The sequence below is a fragment of the Neovison vison genome, chromosome 2 (genome assembly GCF_020171115.1).
Source record: "Neovison vison isolate M4711 chromosome 2, ASM_NN_V1, whole genome shotgun sequence".
In the NCBI taxonomy this organism is placed as follows: Eukaryota; Metazoa; Chordata; class Mammalia; order Carnivora; family Mustelidae; genus Neogale; species Neogale vison.
Window position 1 is genome coordinate 25939957 of NC_058092.1, and position 20266 is coordinate 25960222.

The 20266-nt window shown below is 48.6% G+C and overlaps 1 protein-coding gene and 1 long non-coding RNA gene across 2 annotated transcripts in view; both read left to right on the forward strand.

The window, feature by feature from the left end:
* The first annotated feature begins 2879 nt into the window (after positions 1-2879).
* Positions 2880-5067, forward strand: LOC122898648. The gene is made up of 3 exons (XR_006383022.1): positions 2880-2983; positions 3678-3852; positions 4735-5067. It is a non-coding gene; the product is annotated as an uncharacterized LOC122898648 (long non-coding RNA).
* A 2866-nt stretch (positions 5068-7933) lies between these two features.
* The window catches only part of C2H1orf94 (chromosome 2 C1orf94 homolog), a 38858-nt gene continuing 26525 nt past the window's right edge, over positions 7934-20266 (forward strand). The window contains exon 1 of the mRNA XM_044236355.1: positions 7934-8262. Within this exon, the coding sequence (XP_044092290.1) occupies positions 7934-8262 (329 nt within the window). The remainder of the gene's footprint in view (positions 8263-20266) is intronic.

A 20266-nucleotide genomic window follows, 5' to 3' on the forward strand; every position in this document is an offset into this window, starting at 1 on the left:
GGCTCCCTTGCAGCTTGGCCAGCTATCTGGATCTCAGAAGCCCTTGCTTCCCCTTCCATGGAATGTAGCAACTGTTCAATCAGGGGCAAATGTCCCCCAGGGGACATTTGACAACATCTGCTACTGGAGGGTGCTATTGGCCTCTAGCGGGTAGAGGTCGGGGATGCTGGTGGACATCCTATAACCCCCTGGGGAAGCTCTCCTCCACCCCCTCCCAAATTATGCAGCCCAAGGTATTGAGAAGGGCTGAAGTGTCCCCGAGTAGTGGCTACATGTCCCAGTCCCCTTCGGAATTGGGTAACATTACAAGACAGGGTCCCAGCCAAAGGAAAGCAAGCAGAAGTGGTGGATACCACTTCAAGGCTGATCCCATAAAATCTTCTCATCCTTTCTCCTCCATCCGCCTGCCGGGGCAGAGGGTGTGTGTCCCTTGGCGATGGCAGAGCCATAAGCTGGAAGAAGCCTGGATCCAAAATCACGGTGTGGAGGAAAATCACCACCAACCAGAAACACCAGCATCAGACTCTTGTATGAGACATGATCTTTCACAGCATTGAGCCCCTGGAATACTGGGACATGTCCCAGCAGCTGGCAGTACCCTTGTGCACCCCTCCATGGTTTCTTCTGGAATATTCCATGTAGTCATGGGCTTATTCCTCACTTGTTCATTTGTCCATGTCTCAAATGTTGCTCAGCAAACCAGGCTCTGCACTGGGTATGCAGGACGCATGGAGGAACACAGAAAGAAGAATAAGACCTTGCCAGTAGTCCCTGCCCTCAGGGAGTGGATAGTTTATAGGGAAGAGAGATAAACAGCAAAGCAGGATTCAATATAGCAGGGGGTAGAAAGGAGGAGGGTTCCTGGCTCCGCCTAGGGAAAGAGGTGGGGGAGAGGCAACCAGGTCCTGGAAGTAAGCTGTGTGGGCTAGCGCTGGGAGGGAGGTAGCCTGAGGCTTCCGCAGCATTTGTGCAGTCTGGGATGCCCATAGAAGGGCAGGAGGGGTTGGAGAAGTCACTTCTGCACTCTCCAGGCTCTGTAATTGTCCCACTTCTCACTGTCCCCCCCTGCTGGTGGACTGAGAGTTAGCTCTGGCAGAAACCTCCTGAAGGTCTAGGTCCCTAGTGACTGCAGGGGGTCTGGCATCCTATCCTCCTGGATGTCCCACGGGACACCACGCCCCATCCTGCTCACACCTGGACTCCCCGGCTTGTAAACTGTCACTGCATCCTGTCTCTCTGCTCGGTGTCTCCACGTCCACAGGTTCCTGAGCCAGAAAGCTGCAGGGTTCATCCTGGATGCTTTCCCTGTTTCCTCCAAGTCATCCAGGCAGCCCCCCAAGTCATCTAAATTCTGCCTCCTTAATATTCCCCAGGTCGTAGGGTCTTTCTTTCCAGTTTCTTACAACAGCCACATCCCAAGTGCCCCAGTTCTGCTTTTGCCTCATTCAGTGTAGCCTCCTCTTTGTCACCAGTTACTTTGCAAGCACTCCCCTGATTTCACAGCTCCCTCACCTTCCCAGGATATTTCCCTATGACCTACAGAGTAAAATCCAAGCTCCCTTCTAGTTTCTTCCTACGGGGGCTTCCATTAACCTGTGCCTATATGCTCCTCTAGCCCCCGTCTCCCCACTCACCCACACATGCTCTCTCCAGTTGGAGCCCCTTATGCTCCTGAGATGGGCCTGCTTTCTCTCCTCCTTGTCTTGGGCCTTTATATGTGCTATTCCTTAGATCTGGAATGCTCTCTTCTTCCTGCTGTGTCTGGTGTCCTCCTGTTTGTCCTTCAGAACTCAGTCCAGGTGTCAGCTCTTGTAGTCTTCACCAGTGCCACTTAGAGTGCCTGGTACACGGTGGGTATTTGGTACAGCTCTGCTGGGTGGATGGATGGATGGATGGATGGATGCTTGACTAGGTGCTCAGTAATGGTTGTGGAATGGACCCAAAGGTGTCTCCCCTAGACTTCATTATCTGAGTTCCTTAAAGAAATGCCCTCTCTGAGTTATGATTTAATGTTACGCTTTATATCTTCAGAGAACCCTGATGTGAGAAACTGACCAACTTAATGGCATTTCTGTCTTTATGAAAACAGAATTGAATATATGGCCCACTATGTCACTCAGTGTCCTTTATACAAGGACTCATGATAAATTCATGCTTGAGGTTATTTCCAGGAAACATTTTGTCTCCACAGATGAAGATGTGTATTTTCTGCTGTCAGAAAATAAAAACTCTGCCTTCCGACGTGTTTCCATTTTTGCTTTAGCTGACAAATAGGGATACCCAGTTTTATTATCTCATTACCTCCGTGCGTTCTGACCAATTCAGGTGCTTGAAAGTAGCAACTCTTTGTTTTCTTTAGATGAAGTCAGTTCTTGCTTTATTCTTCAAAGCTGTAATTTTTACTTTTTAATCTGAAAGCTGCTTCAGATCGTCTCAGCAGTCAGCTAGCATAAATTTTAAATGAATGCATACTGGTGACCAACCTCTTGGCATGGAAGTTATGGAAGGAAGGGCAGAACACCAAGCTTCTAGTTGAGAAGGATCCCACATACAGCCTCTCCAGAAATTCTCGGGGCGCCTGTCACAACGAGTCTGGCAGGAAAGCCAGAGCAGGAAGTGAAAGGCCAAATGCATTCTGACTTTTTTGCTACCTTACTGGGACACCACTGCCAAGTCGTATTCTTTCCTTCCATCAACTATGGCCTTCCTTTTCCCTAACTTAAAAATGGACATCTCATAAGCTACCACTTTCACTTTACTAGCTGGTAATAACAATAATCAGGGATCTGTGCTGGGAACTTTGCATTTTCCTATCTGAACCTCTCCCCCTCTACACGTGTCTCTTGTTTCAACCCCTTTGCAGATGATGAAATGCCAGAGGAGTTAAGCATGTGTGAAGCCATCAGTAGTAAGGAGCAGAGTAGGAATTCAAATTCAAGTATATCAGCTACCACAGCCTCAACTCGTAACAATCTCCTCACAGGTGGGCAAGGAATGGGGGCAAGAATGAGATGAAATCTCCTGGGTGATGGCGAGGATTGCCGACAATGTTGCCAGGAGAGAGAAGCCAGAGTCACAAGTTGGTTTCCAGAGCATTCTGGTGTCCTTTTCAAAGTCCTGGAAATGGCTGGCTGCTCTGTGGCTGGGTTCAGTTGCCAGGACAATATCCAGAAAGTCCTGTTCCTGTGACACATGGCTGCACCCTCCTTTTCCTCCAGTTCTGATGGTTTGTCCCTCAGGAAATTTACCTGGGATCTCCCTATGCATGCCCCTCCCAAATCTGGGTAGCCTGACCCATTAGGGCATCATTGGCCTGGGAATGAAGGGGATTTCGCTATGGGTTTCGGGGGCATACAAGAAAGTCTGAGGCCTAAACATGTTTTTATTAGCTCCACAACACAAAGTAGAAATCTGCAACCTTAAAATCAGTAAATATTTAATTAAATGCAAAATGTAACATCACGTCAACTTCATTAATGGTTGAATTTAGTAATCATAAAAATTTCATTACATTTGATAAAAGTCTGTAGGTTGGAGTTTCCTCACTGTGCAAGACATCCCAGGTAGGCACCAAGCGCAGTAAGAAATCACAGCTGACCATAAATTAAATAAATTACTCATGGCCAAAAATTTTCAAAAGCAAAATGGCAAAAATCCTTTCAATTTTTCTTTTACAGCCAAAAAGTTATATTTGTGGTGAGAGGTGGGTGTGTTTCAAATATGTTCGATGAGGGATAGGGCCTGCAAGAGGAAGCTGCTTTCCAGCCTGTGAAGGTCTTCCTGGAGCACTGGCTATGCCCACCTGGAGGAGGGTTGCATCCTGGCCATGTTAGTGTCTGTGATGGAAGCCAGGTGAGTGGGGGCTGGGGAACAGGGAGGGACAATTGCTTCTTCCTGAGCCTTTCTTGCTTCCAAAAAAGCAAGAACCTCAGAATCCTAAATATGGTAGCTAATATTCACTGGGTCCCTGTCCTAAACTCCGCAACTGCGTTATCTCAGGTGTCGCAAAACCACTTTATGAAGTTGGTATTTTATCATCCCTGTTTCACCAGGTGAGCAAACTGAGGTATACAGAGGTTAAACAATCTGCCCAGCATCGTAAGGGCAGTAACAGGTAATTTAAGAATGTGTCCAAACGGATTGAACCCCCTGTTCAAGGTGCCGAAGCCAGGCCTGGTCCCTGCCCTTTTCCAATGCTGAAAGTGAAGCATGCAGGAGCCACGGACACTATTTCACATGCTGGGCACATAGATACATAGGCGCTGGAGGAACCCACTACATATATTGAACAAGACTGGAATAAGTCCAGTTTCCCCCACATCTGCTGTTTACCAGGCACTTGTTCCCTTTACTTGCCTGTAGCAATGTCTAAGCCAAAGGTTTTTATCATCTCCTCACCCTGTGCCTTGTACAATCTTGGCCCATGGCAGGTGCTCAAAAATGCACAAAACCCAGAAAGGCTTAGTGGATGATTTGAGTCTGTCCCTCCATCACAGACTAATTGCCCCAGGACAGCGAAAGTCCTCCTTCCCGCTACGTAGCACAAAAGCTGTTATTTAGAAACTCCAGTAGTCCACATTTCGGTGTAATCAACAAAGGAACTAATACACAGCACTTTTATGGATGTCTTAGATGCCCCATTCTAGTGACTTTTCATGTGTCAATTACCTAGTAATAGTATATCTACAACAATTCTACAAAGCAGGTGTTCTTTATTATCATTCTATTTTACAGATGAGACCAAGTGTTATGAGCTAAATGGTGTCCCTCCAAATTCATATGTTGAAGTCCTAATCCCCCAAGAAGTACCTCCAAATATGAGTGTAAGTAGAGACAGAACCTTTAAAGAGCGATTAAAGTAAAATGAGATCATTGATTGGGTCCTATTCCAATACGACTGATATCCTTATAAGAAGAGGACAGACACACAGAGGGAAGACCGTATGAAGACACAGGGAGAAGAAAGCCATCCATGAGCCCATGAGATAGGCATCAGAAGGAAACAACCCTGTCGGCACCTTGATCTTGAACTTCTAGCCCCCAGAACTGTGAAGAAATAAATTTCTATTGTTTCAGCCACCTATTCTGTGGTACTTTGTTATGACAGCCTTAGAGAACTAATATCCCCAGGCCAGAACACATGAACTCAGAATTTGAATCCAGGTAGTCTGGTTCTAGAGTCCATGTGTTTCATGACCATGAAAATATTCTGTGCAGTCCAAACTGGTAGCCACAAACCACAAGGAGCACCTGAAATGTGGCTGATAGAACAAAGGAACTAAAATTTTAACTTAATTTATGTTAAAATAGAATTAAAATAGCCCCATGTGGTTTAGCAGCTAGCATATTGGACATAGCTTTATACTATTTTGAATTATTTCACTTACATTTTTTGCAGAATCTTCTAGAAACCTCAGCTGTGTACTCCAAGAAATATGCCCCTATCTTTATTCTGTATCCCTGCTGCATTCCCCCCACCCCCCGCACCCAATCCTTTCCAGTTTAGCCCCTGCTGCCTAGTCTCCTGCTTTGGGGGGAGAAAGAACACGAGTGAGTGAGCTGTCCAAGTTTCCAGAATCCTGTGGTCTGGGCAGGGCTGGGTTGTTGGCGTTGTGCTCTAAGCATAGGTGTTAGCCAACCAAATGCCAAGCAGCACAAACACTGAGTGACATTTTCAGAACTATTAATATTTCATCAGAAATGATCACTTCTCCTTTAAATACACTGTCTTAAAAGGTTTTCTACATTCTTAACTATAATTTTATTCAGTCTAGGTCCTCAGAATTTTCCCCAAAGGAGCACATTTTCAATTTTATAATGAAAATCAAAGGGGAATGAAGCTTGGATTTCAAAATTGAGAGTCAACATTTCCAGGAACTCAGGCCTTTTCTAAAGAGCAAGGTTGTGTATTGGACACCTACTGTATGCCAGGTTATTTATAAATGATATACCATTAATTCATTCCAAGACATATTTATTGAGTGCCTACTATGTGCTGTAAATGTGGTAATTCTTAATTCTTAAGAATTTTTCAACACCATTTTATAGAAAAGGATTCCTTCTCCTCCTTCTGTCTCATGTTCTGTGTTAACTTAGCTCCTCAAAGAGGCCTACCAGGACATCCCTCTAATGTAGCCACCATTCCCCTCCCCCTCTCCCCGCAGAGCCCTTGTTTCATCTGTATTGAGTGCTTATTTACTTGCTTTGCTAGTTTGTGATCTGCCTCCTTGCTCTAGAATACAGGCTTCAGGAAATCAAGGACCGTGCTATCTAGTTCACCTGTGTGCTTCCTCGGAGCCCAGCAACTCACCTGGAGGTCCTCAGTTGATCCTGGGGAAGGAAAGAAGAAAGGAAGGAGCATGAGAGAGGTTTAAAAAGTGGTTGGGGTCCCACAGCTTGGAGATGGCCATGTCGGGATTCAACCTGGCTCGGGTCTGTTCCTATCCAATCGTCTCCCCAGTCATTGGGCTCTCCCTTTTCTGGGAACCCTAGAGGAACCAGGACTGACTCTGAACAGGCAAAGGTGATGTCAGTTCCAAGTTTAACGAAGCCCATCGAGTGAATGGGGGAGCCCACTGGGCCGCAAACTGTTAATTTAGCCCTTCTCTCTGCACCTGAGCCCTGACCCCACTCCCACCCGAGGACCGGCTGCAGCTCAGGAGGGACAGGTGGATCTCAGTGTCTTGAAAGCACAGGATCAGGACCGATGTGGGGGGCAGGGCTACGTTTGTTTCACAGCTCCCCTCTTCCTAGAGGGCCTTGGACATACCCCTTCCTGACTCAGGGTCTGGGTTTGCTCAAACGCAGAACAGTCATAAACAATGGTACTAAGTACATGAACTTGTTCCTTGAATATAACACAGAAAGCCCAGAGCTTGTCACAAGGTAAGCCCCAATACAATGGCAGTTTGGGGTAAAATCAGGCGATTGAGGGCCAGGGGCCCTTGGCGGGAGCTGGTTTCCCCACCGAGCAGCGGGGGCAAGGCGCCCTTGACTTCCAACAGGCGCAAGTGCTCTGGGGTCCTCCGGGTCCCCACCCCCACCCTGCCGGGGCGCCTTGGGCACCGAATCCAGGGCGGCCCGCGCACGGAGCCGTTGCGTTTGAAACTTACAGAGGAATTCCGGCGCTGGACGGGGAGGGTGTGGGAGCCACAGGCAAGCAAATCCGCCCAAGCCGCCACGCCCTGCGCCGCCCGCAGAGGCAGAGCCCTTCTGAGGCTTGGGGCCCCCGCCCAGGCCAAGCGCAGCCCTGTGCTGGGGACGCGGCAGGTGTCTGCTGGGAGCACCGGGCGGGCTATCGGGGACCATACTCCGGGGCGGGGGGGATCTTCCTGCCCAGCCTTCAAGGCAGAGCGGCGCTAGACAGGGTGACAGGGGGTGGGGAGGGGGCCGAGCTAGGCGGGGCTCTGCGGGCCGTTGGCCCTCGGAGTGCGCGGGGGTCCTTGGGAAGGCCTGACTGAGAACTTGATGGCGGGCCCCCGCCCCCACAGCGCCTAGCACAGTGCCCATCCGCTCGGCTTGGGGAGCGAGAATGGGCTGAGCCGCAGTTCCCGCAAAGTGTCACGGGCGCATCGCGACGGGGGAGTGCCAGGGACTGTGGGGAGAGCCCGCCCTCCCCCTCCAGCTGTTCCCAGATGTCATTCTGCCCGCCCAGGCGCCTGGTTCTTGAGCTCAGGGGGATTCCACAGTTACTAAGCTACTGGTTTTTGTTGACTTTCAAATATTTTCTTCTAAGGGAGAGGGGGAGGGGGGCAAAAGTCAGGAAAGAACAAATAAAAACAAATCAAAATAAGCTCCCCCTCCCCAAAAGAAAGCTGTCCCCCGTCCACCACTCACACACAAATCCTAGGCCTCTGCACATAGTCACCTTGCTGAAGCAACAGCCAGACAGAACTGACCTGCTTCTGCCCATCCTCATTTCCCTTTCTGGTGGATGAGGGGTGGTGGTGGATGGTCCCCCTGTCTGCGAGCCCTGGGTGGACAAAGGGGCTTCCGGAAAGAGAGGAGGAGGATGGCCAGTGGGAATGGGCTCCCCTCATCCTCTGCCCTGGTGGCCAAGCGCCCCTCCGCCCTGGGCCCATTCCCCAGACACACCTGGATCCACCAGGACACACCCCAAGACAGCTTAGACAAGACTTGCCATGAAATCTGGAAAAGAGTTCAAGGCCTGCCCGAGGCCTTGCAGCCCAGGACCTTGAAGGAACAGCTCTCCACCCCTGTGGCTGGGACTTCAAGAGACAACGGACTCAGCTTCCAGGAAGAGTGAGTGTCCCCCTCTGTGGCTGGCATCAAGGGAAGTGGGAGGAGCTGAGGTCCAACCTTCTGAGGGAATGTTCTTGCCCCTTGTTCAGTCTAGTTAAACCCTAAAGGCTGTATGCTTTTCCTCCACCTGTCTTGGTCCTTTGTCCAATCTTTATAGGGGAGTTGGGAGGGGTCCTGAAGTTACCTGGGTGAAGTGCCACACCAGGGCTATATTTCTGCTGTCTCTTTATCAGCCCGCTAAGGGGACATTTTTCCTTTTACTTATGCAACCCAGATGTAGATCTGAGGACCTTGAAAACCCACGCTGGCCTGGGCTGAGGGTCAGAGCCCATGGCTTTCCCTGGCGGCAACTCCATGATACTATCCCTTTCCCACCCCCAAAGGCTAGGCATTGGCAGAGATGAGTCTGGTAGTTTTAAACCACATCTGGAATTCCCTAATACAGGGAGCAGCTGTCCCATTCAGCCTCCACGGAAGCCTCTGCAAGAGCGCACATCAAAATATTTACTGGGAAGGCATTGACATATTCAGAGGGCACAATAGAAAATTAAAGTGCGGGAAGATGGCTGTAAATAGGCCTTTTCCTGGATGGGAAATCCTGTGTCTGGGAAACACGGAGTTTCATGTTGGGCAGATATTGTTGGGGATGGATATTCTCAAGAAGAGGAAGGAGAGAGCTCGTTAGGAAAAGCCTGTAAAGCACCTTGGTCATCAGTGCCACCTCTGAGCCCCCGTTCAATGTCGGGCATCCTCCGAGTGGGTTGTGAACATTAATTACTCCTCCCAGGGTCCCTATGAGCCAGGTATTAGTGTCCCCATTTTACAGATGGATTAAGTGTTAATAATTAAATGCTAATTAAAGACTAAGTGATAATTAAGTGTCGCCTGTTCTAACACATGCTCCAGTTCAGCTCAGAGATGCTAGAGTGGGGAGACCATGTAGGCAATTATCCATTGTGTCTGGTTTCAGGGATTTCCATGAAAGAGCTAGGAGGAGAGGGGAAGCGGAACTGCTACCCAGGTGTACACTACCTGCTGTCCCCTCTTGGGCTGCAGACAAAGGTGGAAGGCACTTTGGCTGTGATTGCTTATCCTGCCCTGTGCTCAGCATGACATGGTTGGGCTGGGAATGGCCTGTCTACCACCCAAATCCTGCTGTCCAACCCTCCAGTGGCACTGAGGCCCCCCTCCCCTGCCCGTTGCCATCTGTTCTGGGACAGGGCCTTGGCAGGGGGCCCTTGGGGCTGTGCTCAGCTCTCAGTGGCCAAGAAGCTGATTGTCCACTTTGTAGACCAAGGGTCAGTGGCAATTTCCAGTAGATGGCACTCTCTCTGCCAGGTCACACTGAGTTAATGGAGACAGACTCTACTTCCAGTCTGCATTTGGCCCAGAAGTGAACTGGTGCACCATTGGCCTTGATGTTTTTACTCTGCAAATTGAGGATGATATGGCCTGCTTGGTCCACCTCAGAGTCCATAAGGAGAATCACATGCAGTGGACCCAGGACCCTCCCCCACCCCCGAAAGCTGCATTATGCAGAGGAGGCTGTCCTTTAATGGGATTCTCAGAGTTCAGGGGGTTTTTCTTGTTACTGCTGCTGGCTTCAATCGGGGGTTTTCATACTCTGCTCAAAGACCCGCAGGTGCTTCAAGGGGCCATCCTAGAATCAAGGGGCCTCGTTGCTGGGCCTCCATCCCCACTTCAGCCAGAAGGCTCTTTGGTGTTTTGGGGTGTTGCTTCCTGGAGTTCTCCATAAGCTACATTTGGGGAAAACAAACAAAAAAAACAATGGTTTTGCTGCTGAGAAGGGAGCCAGGGAAACACCCGATAAGATGAGTAACCGGTGTCAAAACAGTGTAGACACCAACCAAATAGAACCCAAGAAGTTCTTCTTGCAGTCAAGGCAGCTGCAATGGCAGAGTCCGATCCCTGGCTTTAGACCACATGCCGCACTGCTCGGGCTGTGGGATCTGTTTAACTTCTATGAGCTTGAGTTTCCTCATCTGCCAAGGGGAGACGATTACCGCCTTCTCAGAAGGCTGTTGGGATGATTCAATGGGATATTTAAACATTCCTGGTAATAACGGTAATGACTAGGATTTGTACCAATTCCTTGTAATAATAATGATGGTGATGATCTCTTTAAGCCCTGAAATTATTCCATGAGGTTGGTACTATTTTAAACCCCCCCTCTTTTTGACTTTGTATTATGCAGATGTTCCCAGGCATAAAATAGAGTAGGATGGGTGTCTGTCTGGGTGTCTGTCACTGAGGTTCAGGTTCATTGACTACCACACTTGTGCCATTCTTGTTTCCAAGTCCTTCCTCCTTGGTTTTTAAATGGAATCCCTTTTTGCAGATGAGGTCACGGGTTGGAGGGGTCCATTTCTCTGCCCGAGGCCTGACAGTTAGGAAGTGGTGGAATTTCAGAAAGCAAACTCAGGTTCATCTCAGCTATTAGGTGATAGATAGTGTGGGCTATGTTCCCCTAGAAATGGAAGCATCTTTTTGGACCATTATAATATTGGGCAGCCCCATGTTCTGAATGGTCACACATAGACAATGGATTTCAAATCCTGTATGCTGTACGTATGGTGTGCCTGTGGGATGGCTTCAGGCCCATGAGATACCTCGCAGCTAATCTTCCCACCACTTCATCTGTAAACCTAGTTTGGGTGACATTTTCTGCTATTAGGGTGGCTAGGTAAGTAAATTCTAAAGCTCTTTCTAGCCAGAAATTTTTTTTTCTTGACTCAATCCCTTTATATCACAAAACCCCAGACGTCTCTAGGCTGAAAGGGATCCTGGAGGCCACCTTCTGCTGTTTGAATCTCTTCCTCAAGATCCTTGCCAAGTGGTTACCCACTTGTACACATGCTTAGATGGAGAAGCGTACCACCTCCTAAGGCAACCCCTTCCCTTGCTATGAATGCTGGCTGTCAAAAGACCATTTTCTTCCTATATTGAGTCTATCTCTGTCAAACTCATACCCATTGAGCTGGGTTCAGATCAGTGGATTTAGGGCTCCAAACTTAATCAATCCCCTCAGTCTTTCCATAGCCCTTTAGATATTAAAAGATGGTGAACTATATTCTTCCTAGGATTTCTTATTTCTGTAGCTGATCATCTCTGGTTTTCTAAGATTCCTCTCACATTTGCTGGTCCCCTTGGCAGTGAGGTAACCAGAACTAGTACAGGAAACCAGGTATGATCTAGTTAGTTCATGCAAACTGGATCTTCTCTGTTTTTATTTTGTATTCATGGTAATGGTGATTAATGCTGCATTCACTTCTTCCCATGAGCCAGCTTCATTCTGTGGGCACATTTGGAATTTATTCATCCATCCAACCATCCATCCATCCATTCATTTATTCATTCAGCAGATATTTAATAAGCATCAACTATGTGCCTGGCATAGTGCTAAGAGAGATCAGGGTAGGGCTGTGACCTAGATAAGGATCTCCTTGGAGTTTACAGTCCAGGAGGGGACAGAAACAGAAAACAAGTAAATAAAAGACTGTGATAGTTTTAGAACATGAAAAAGACTGGTATTCTAGTTGGAGGAAACCAAACATAAAAATTAAACAGATAATTTCAGATCACAATGAGCACTCTGATGGAAATAAAACCGTGTCAGGGCAAAGCAGCCTTCAATAGAAGGTGGTCAGGGAAGGGCTCTCCAAAGAGATGTGGTCATGTGATCTGTAACTAGGATCCCAAGAAGGAGCCAGTCAGGGGAAATCCAGGGAAGGGCATCCAGGCAGAGGGGGAGAGCGACCATGAAGGGCCCAACATAGGAATGAGCACGGAGAAGGACTGAGGGACCTCGGGGATGGGGCAGAGGTGTGATGGCATGAGACAAGGTGATATTCGAGGCAGGCCAGTGAGATGTAGGCAGCCTGGGGGAATCACTGTAGTTAGTGTGGATTTGATTCTCGGTGTGATGGGACATACTCTAAGGCTTGAAGGGAGAGTAGCATGAGCAGATTCACTGTTTTTTAAAGACCTCTCTAGCTGCCATGCAGACAGGGTGTGTGGGCCTGAGAGAGGAGGTAGGAAGACCTCTGGAAGATGCTCCAGTGGCCCAGCTCAGGCACCACGGCAGAGTGGCTGGATCCGTGCAACTGCAGGGAAACAGAAGAAACGGGAGAATCAGAGGCTATTCTGGGAGGAGCCAGCAGGCGTGCTGAAGTTTGGGGCCCACAAACAAAGACAGCAAGGCTCTGCTGAGGTTTTCTGCCTGAGCCACCACCAGCTGGACTGGGGGGCATTTCCTGAGGTGGGGAAGAAACTGGAGAAATGGGCTTTTGGGGAGAAAACACTAATTCTGTCTAGTATTCATTAAACTCCAAAATCTTACTCAGCTATCTTTTAAGTAGACTTAAATTAGGGCTTAGAGCATTGTGGCAAGCCTCCAGACTCACAGCCTAGAACCATGTGTTCCCTCATTACCCCTGTCACTGACCCTTTCAACAGCCTGAGAATCGGGTTTTGGATTTATGGTTGACTCCTTTGCCCTGACTGAGACGTGGCATCTGTTCATTCCTTTGTTTATAGATTCATTCAACAAACGCTGACAGTTGCCTTCTGGGTGCCAGACCCTATACTGGGCCCCAAGATCTGCACTAGGTCCCTCAATACAGAGATAAGTAGGACAGGAGGCCTTCTATCAAAGAACTCCACCTCTAGTGGCTGGGATGGAACCAGAAACAGCAATGACAGTCAACAGTATTTATTGTGCACCTACTGCATGCCTGATAAAGTATGCAAACAAATACAATGGTGGGAAAGATGAGGACAGTCTCTGACCTTCACGGACCTTCAGTGTCCTGAGGAAGGCAGATGACAGCGTATTACCATAACCATGCTGATGAAATCGTGGTGCTGTGAGAGCTTACTGAGGGGGACACAGAGGTTGTCCTTGGGGCTCAGGGAAAGCTTGATGGTTTGGAAGGTCAAGAGAAAAGACCCCTGCATTGTGCGTGTGATGAAGGGTACAGAGATGGCCCCTTGGGAGCAGAAGATGGCAGGATTGTCACTGCAAAGGGGATCCATGGTTTTGTCTCCTGGGCTGGGTCTTGAGAAGAGAAAAGAGCCTACAGAAAGCATCCCTCAGGTGCACAGAAGAACAGGTAGCTTCCTGGAGATAGCATGTCATGCCTGGGGGTGGATGAGAGTGGAGAGGTGGCCTGGGGCTTGCTGTGTACCACTACCTTCGCTGGAGGCTTCTGGGTGCTCAGGCAGCACTAGAGAAACTTCCCACATCCCCAAGTCAGACAGAACTCTATCTGCAGCATCAGAAGGCTTTGGTAGGTGTTACCCTGAGCCAGACCTAAGGAGGAAGATAACTCTACCCAAAGAAAGGAAATCCACTTGAGTTTTTTAAAAATGGAAATGATTTCCCAATTAACAGCCTTCTGAAGTATCTGTCTCAAGAAGGGAGAGGGCTGTTCTGCCCTTACTTTAGGAAATCCTTACTGTTTATGCCCACTGACCCATCCTCCAGTCTGGTGGGGCCCCTGGGACTTGAACCAAGGTGCCGCCTTACTGAAGCTGTTCTCCCAATAAACCAATCTTTTGTGCTATGGTTATTTGTACCTTTGAGTGAAAAGTTGCTTGGGAGATATGCTCACTTTTATTTATTTATTTTTATTTATTTATTTTTTAAAGCTTGGACCCTAGTGATGGGTGTGATTAGGGTAAGACTCATACATGGAAATGTAGACTGGTGTCCTAGAGCAGAAGCCAGCTCCGAAGACCTTTGGAGTCTGATGCTCTAGGCTAGAGTTTTCTTCTCTCTAAGAGGTCAAATGTTTCAGAATCCAAGGAAAGGTGCTGTGCACTCTTTTGCTTAAAACACATCCTTCTATCCCTTCACATTTTGTAAATGGCAGAGACCTCCCCACACACTGGGCGAGGGCCTCAGGTTGGAATCCATTTCTCCTAGACACTAAGTGTCTCCTTCCCTTATGCTTCCTGGGGGTTGGTCTCTGCCACTGCTGTGACGCCAGTCACGTTGATATCCCCCATCCTGGTTATCAGGTGAATTAGTGCACAAAATGGCAGACAGAGGTTTAAGACCTCCCAATCTTTCTCTCCTCCACTCCTTCAGGATGGTCTTGGATTCCTTGCCTCCCTGCCACTTTCTTTTCTGCCATTTTCAGAACATCTCATCCAGCTGTGTCTGGTTCCTTTCCTTCCTGGATGTGCTTTGCCCTTCACTTGCTTCATATTCCTGAATTATGTCAACAGTGCTGCTCAGGATTCTCCCATGGCTCCTTCATTGTCTTCTGAACCCCTTGGTCTGGTCTACAAGGGTCTTTGTGTGAGCCTTGGCTATGTGCCCAGGAGTATCCTTGCTGCTCTTCTCCAAACTCTCTGTAAGCCGAGATGAACCACCAACAGGTGAATAGCTCCTTGCTTTTTCTTGGGGTACTCCACTGCCAGGAATGACTCTCTTCCATATCTGTGCCTATTGAAATCCTATCTATCCTTAAGAACATAGAATAAGTGTGTCATCCATTGAATGTTTCATGTCTCACCCACTCAACATTTTTTTCTTCCTCCCTCTTCCATGTTCTTCCTTTTAATTTAAATACATAATTATAACTTTCTCTTGTTCATAAGAGTTTCAAGGTGGCTCAGGAAACAATAAAATAAGGAGACAGGTGGATTAGAATCCCAACACGTGGGGCACCTGGGTGGCTCGGTGGGTTAGGCCTCTGCCTTTGGCTCGGGTCATGATCTCAGGGTCCTTGGATCGTGCCCCGCATCGAGCTCTCTGCTCAGTGGGGAGCCTGTTCCCCCCGACCCCGCCTCTCTGCCTACTGTGGTCTCTGTCTGTCAAGTAAATAAATAAAATCTTAAAAAAAAAAAAAAAGAATCCCAACACAATTCCTAGCTATACCCAAACTGCTCAGACTTTCTGTGCCCCATTTTCCTCATCTGAAAAATGGAAAATATTGCAGTGACCAACCACCTTAAAGGATGATTGTGGAGGTTAATGAAAGAATGCACGCAGAGCTCACACAGCACCTGGCATAAGATAAGGACTCTAAGTTATTCTCCAGCATCATCATCACCATTATTGTTTTGATCAAGGATAAAATAACAGGGTTTGAGTCATCAAGAATCGTATAAGGGGAGGAAACTTATATTCTTGAAAACCTAAGTTAATGGAAACCACTCAACCAAGGCTAGCATTTTGTTCTGAGTTTCTTGGCAGGCAGGGCAAACAGTGGGGACAAAGCAGTTGGTTTCTATAACTTATATCATCTAATAAGAGAAAACAGGAGAGATCATCAGGAGAGACCAGTGCTTCCCTAGCTCTAAGGACTGTGAGATAGGGGTCTTTACATGAGGGTGACAGAATGGAAAAGTTGGTTCAGGCCCAACTCTCATGTTGACCGTTGGCCAAAGGGGAGGACACAGCATTCCATGGGATCTGTTGTTCTGGTTCAGGCACGAGATTTCTGATCATTAGGCACATACTGTACAGTGCCTTGTGGCCACAATCCTTCCTCCCCCACTTGACCATGGCTCCTTAAGGGCAAGGTCTGTGTCTTACTCATCTTTGTCTCCTGGTGCCCAGCTGAGTTCCTGGCACTTGGTGGCTGCTATGCAGTGTGTATGAATGAATGAGGAAGTGAATGATGGATGGACCATAAAAATGACACTGCAAGGAGGGTGAGGACCGGAGGTGGCCAGGATCCAAGAAAGGGGTCACAGTCATCAGAGGAAGCCTTGAGTGACCCAAGGACAGAATAACAATAAGGCAAGACATTGCAGGGTTTTTTCCTCCTTCTGTGTAAGCTGCAGAGAGGGGAACTAACATTTTCTTGTACATCTGATATATGCCAGGCTCTACATTTTAATTTTCTGTTTATCTCATTGTCTTAGCAATCCTTCCTAGTAGATGGTCGATATTATTCCCATTTTACAGATGATGAAACCGAGGCTCAACCTCTAGGTAACTTGCCCAGAGTCCTTCTGCTAGGAGGGGCCGCAGCAGAGATAGGAGTCCCGGGAGGCTTCAAAGCCTGAGCTCCTTCCTGGACACTAGGAGCCCATCACAATAGCCTTTCTGTGTCTGCTTAGTACCAGGAGCCATGAGAGGCCGAGGGAAGATGAAGCATGATTAACGTCCCATGTCCCGTGTCCCCCTTTTTAATTTAATTTTATGGTTTCGGGAGCTGTGTCGCAGGTTGTGGGAGCCTGCAGAGATGGGCCACCGGTGGTTTGGTTTAATCCCCTTTTTAATATCTTTGTTGCAACGTTCTTTCCAATTCAGCTCCCAAGTCACATTAAAAAAAATACCTCTTCCTTAGGGTAAGCCTTCTCTTATTAAACAGATTCAAATGAAAAGTTTTCAAGATAATTTGAACAATACGAATCACACTGTAGCTCCTTGGATGCCGCGGAATCTCCTTTTCTCTGTACTCACTCCTCAGCAGGTCTGGACTCAGTCTCCAGCTCCCTGAGTCCCCCACCCCAAAACCTGGCTGGTCTGGGGACCCAGCCCTCAGCAGCTTCCTGAGGGAAGCTCAGCTTCCCTCAGCTTCTCCTGGGGGACAAGGGTCAGGGAGGGGCGGAGGGGCTGGGGAATGTGTCCCAATTCCCTGTGCTGTTCTGTCCCAGGGAAATTCACACCTGGCTGGCTGTCTCCTGTGCATCAAAGGCATCATTTGTGTCAACACCCACGGGGTGGGGGGGGGTGTCAGGTGGAAGGAGGGCTACCTATTCAGAATGCAGATACCAGAATGCAGAGGCCATCTCCTCAAGAGTGCCTGGGGATCTGCATTCGGAACCATTGCCCCACGTGACTCCTGTGCATTTGTATGAAAGTTCTCTGGGTACTTTGGGGGTCAAAGATGACAGAGCCTTAGGTTTAAAAGGGACACACAGCTTTGAGAAGTGCAAGAAGGAAGGAGACGGAGCTTTCTGGCTGTGTTTGCCAAGTATGGACACCGTAAAAAATGGGCTCTATCAGCGTGAAGGCCTTTGCTGAGAAGTGAGAGGAACGCCAAGTCCAGGCTTGGTGCTGGGGCAGCTGAGGCATTTCACGGGTTTACCTCCTTTAACCCCTAGTGGCGTCACTATGCCCACGGCGCAGGTGACAAGACTGAGGTTCCAAGACGTCTTCCCCCACCCCCACCCTCAGCCAGCCGGGCCAGGCAGCGGTGAGGGGTCAGCAGCTCTCTCCTTGGAGCTGCTAACATTTGCATAGCGCTCCTTAACAGTTTACCGAGTGCTTCACGTTCCTGGTTTCACTTAATCCTCCCAGCCTGCAGGGTGGAGGAGGGGTGGGAGGTCCAGCCTTCTAAAGGCCCCCCACCTCTCTGCCCACTGAGATGTCCCTGCAGACAGAGGTCAGGGTCTCCTAGGTACCTTTGGGAGCCAGGTGTGCAGGGCCTGGGGTGGCGAGTGAATCTACCTATTCTCTCAAGTGCCCCCTCCCCCCTAAACTGAGCACCTCAGAGCCTGGCCCCTCACCGCTGGGAAAGGTGGAATCCACCCTCCTCATTCCTTTCCTTCCTGCTGGTTTTCCACAAGCCTGTGGTAGTGTGTGTGTCTGTGTGCGCTGTGTGTGTTGGGTGTATGTGTGTATGGCTGTGTGGGATGTGGGTGAGGTGTTTGCACAGTGTGCATGGCTGTGTGTATGTGTGTGCACCTGGGTGGGGGGTATGATTGTGGTACATGTGTGCATGGGTGTAGTGTGTGTGCGTGGGTGTGGCATGTGTGTGCATGGCTGTGGGGGGTGTCTGTGTATGTGCATGGCTGTGGTATGTGTGTGCATGGGTGTGGCGTGTGTGTATGGGGAGGGAGACCCAGAGCGATTCAGTGAATCCCACATGTGGAGGAGAGGGAAGATAGAAGAGACAAGGTAGCTTTGACCAAGACGGCTGTGTCCTTTCCTTCCACACTGGGCAGGGCACCCTGGGTGCTGTGACTAATGCACCAGGGTTTCTGCTCCCCATGCAGACAGGAAGACCTAGAAATGTCCACTACTTTGGTCAAGCAGGGGTGGGCGCTGGACTGGACAGCAGAGCTTCTGCCTCCGTGATGAAGACCTCTCCTTATATGGGGCTTTTTGGGGTCTCCTCCCCACCCCCACTCATAACCATTCACCTGCCCACCAAGTTCTGTCTTCTGCCGCCTCCTCCTCAGTCCTGGCTGGCTCCCTGGCCTCTGGCCTCCTGCACCCAGGGTCAGAGAAAGGAAGTGAATTGCAGGTCACCTCGTCAGAAAGGACAGAGCTGGGGTTCGAGTGCGGGCGTCCCGACGGCGAAGACCCGGCTCCTTCTCCCACTTCTGCTGTTTGGGGCAATGTAGGGCAGTGGTTACAGGCAGAGGCTTGGAGCTGAGTGGCACTGGATCCAACCCTGATCTTGGGTGAACTTGAAGTTACCTTTCAGACTTCGTGAGTCTCCATTTCTTCTTTCTAAATTGGGAATGAAGGTGCTGCTCACCCTTCCTAGTTGTTGGAAGGACAAGTGCTGAGCATATACCTGGCACCCAGTAGACACAGCACAGACGGTGGGTCAGGCCCCAGACCCCTCCTGTCACTCCTCTGGGCTGTTCCCTGGAGGGAAAATACCTAAGCCTGGCGCCTCCTTGCTGAAATCTCTCCTCTGCTTCCCTGTGCCTTTGGAATTGAATCCCCTCTCATCACTCAGAGTCCTGGCACATACCACCTCCTGCTTTTATCTCTTTATAAATTCACCTGGCGTGACCCCACCCTTCATGTGCCCCACACACTCCGGCATCAGTCATGCCAATGCACCAAGCCCTTTTCTGCCTCATGGCCTTCGTATATGCTATTCCCTGTGTCTGGAAAGCTTTTCCTTGCATTCTTTACCTAAATACATGCTTCTTTCTTTTCTCCCCCAGCTTAAATGAAACTTCCTCAATGAGGCTTTTCTCACCCTCCTAACTTGGGTGTGTGCACCTACTATTCTCCCACGCAACTTCTCACTTGGTGTTTGCAGAACAATGTGGTCCAGCATTTGAAAAAATGTACCATGTGAACAAGATTGCCTCCACTCATTCCCATTGTTACCTCTCAATTCTGGGACCTTGGGAAAATTACCTTAACTTCTCTGTCTCTTTGCTTCTTCATTTTTAAAAACTGGGAAAATCCTCTCTGTGTCAGTTATCTTTTGATCTATGACAAACCACCCCGAAGCCTGGTGACTCAAAACCATCACTAACCACTTAGCTTCCCTTTCTGTGGGTCAGCAGTCTGTCCTGGGCTCAGCAGAGTGGTTTTTCTTGGAAGGGCTGGGCTTGACTATATGGGGCTCCCCTTCACCCACGTCTGCAGTCAGCTGGGGGTGGCAATTGGTGGCCCGGGGGCCTTGGGGTTTCCCCTCCATGGGCTGTTCATCCTCTGGTAGGCTCTCCTATTCCCATGCCCATGGGCATTGCTAAGTCCCAAGACAAACATGGGATGAGGTCCTAATGTCCAAGCACTTTGAGTCTCCGCTCATTGTTCTTTTTTGTATGAAATGTATTTTGTTTATAATTTTGATTCTATTTCTATTGAAATATAGTTGACATATTATATTATATTATATTAGTTTCAGGTGTACAACATAGGGATTCAACATTTATATACATTACAAAAAGCTTACCATAAGTCTTGTCACCATCTGTCACCAAGTGAAATTATTACAGTACAATGTTATTGACTATATTCCCTATGCTGTACTTTCCATCCCTGTGGCTCGTGTATTTTACAACAGGAAGTTTGTACCTCTTAATTCCTTTCACCTGTGTTGCCCATTCCATCTTCCCCCTCTGGCAACCGCCAGTTTGTTCTCGGTATTTATGAGTCTGTTTCCATTTTGTTTTGGTTGTTCATTTGTTTTCATTTTCAGATTTCCTGTGTAAGTGAAATCATACAGCATTGGTCTCTCTCCATCTGCCTTATTTGTCTCAGCAGAATACCCTTTAGGTCCATCCATGTTGTCACAAATGGCAAGATTTCATTCTTTTTGATGGC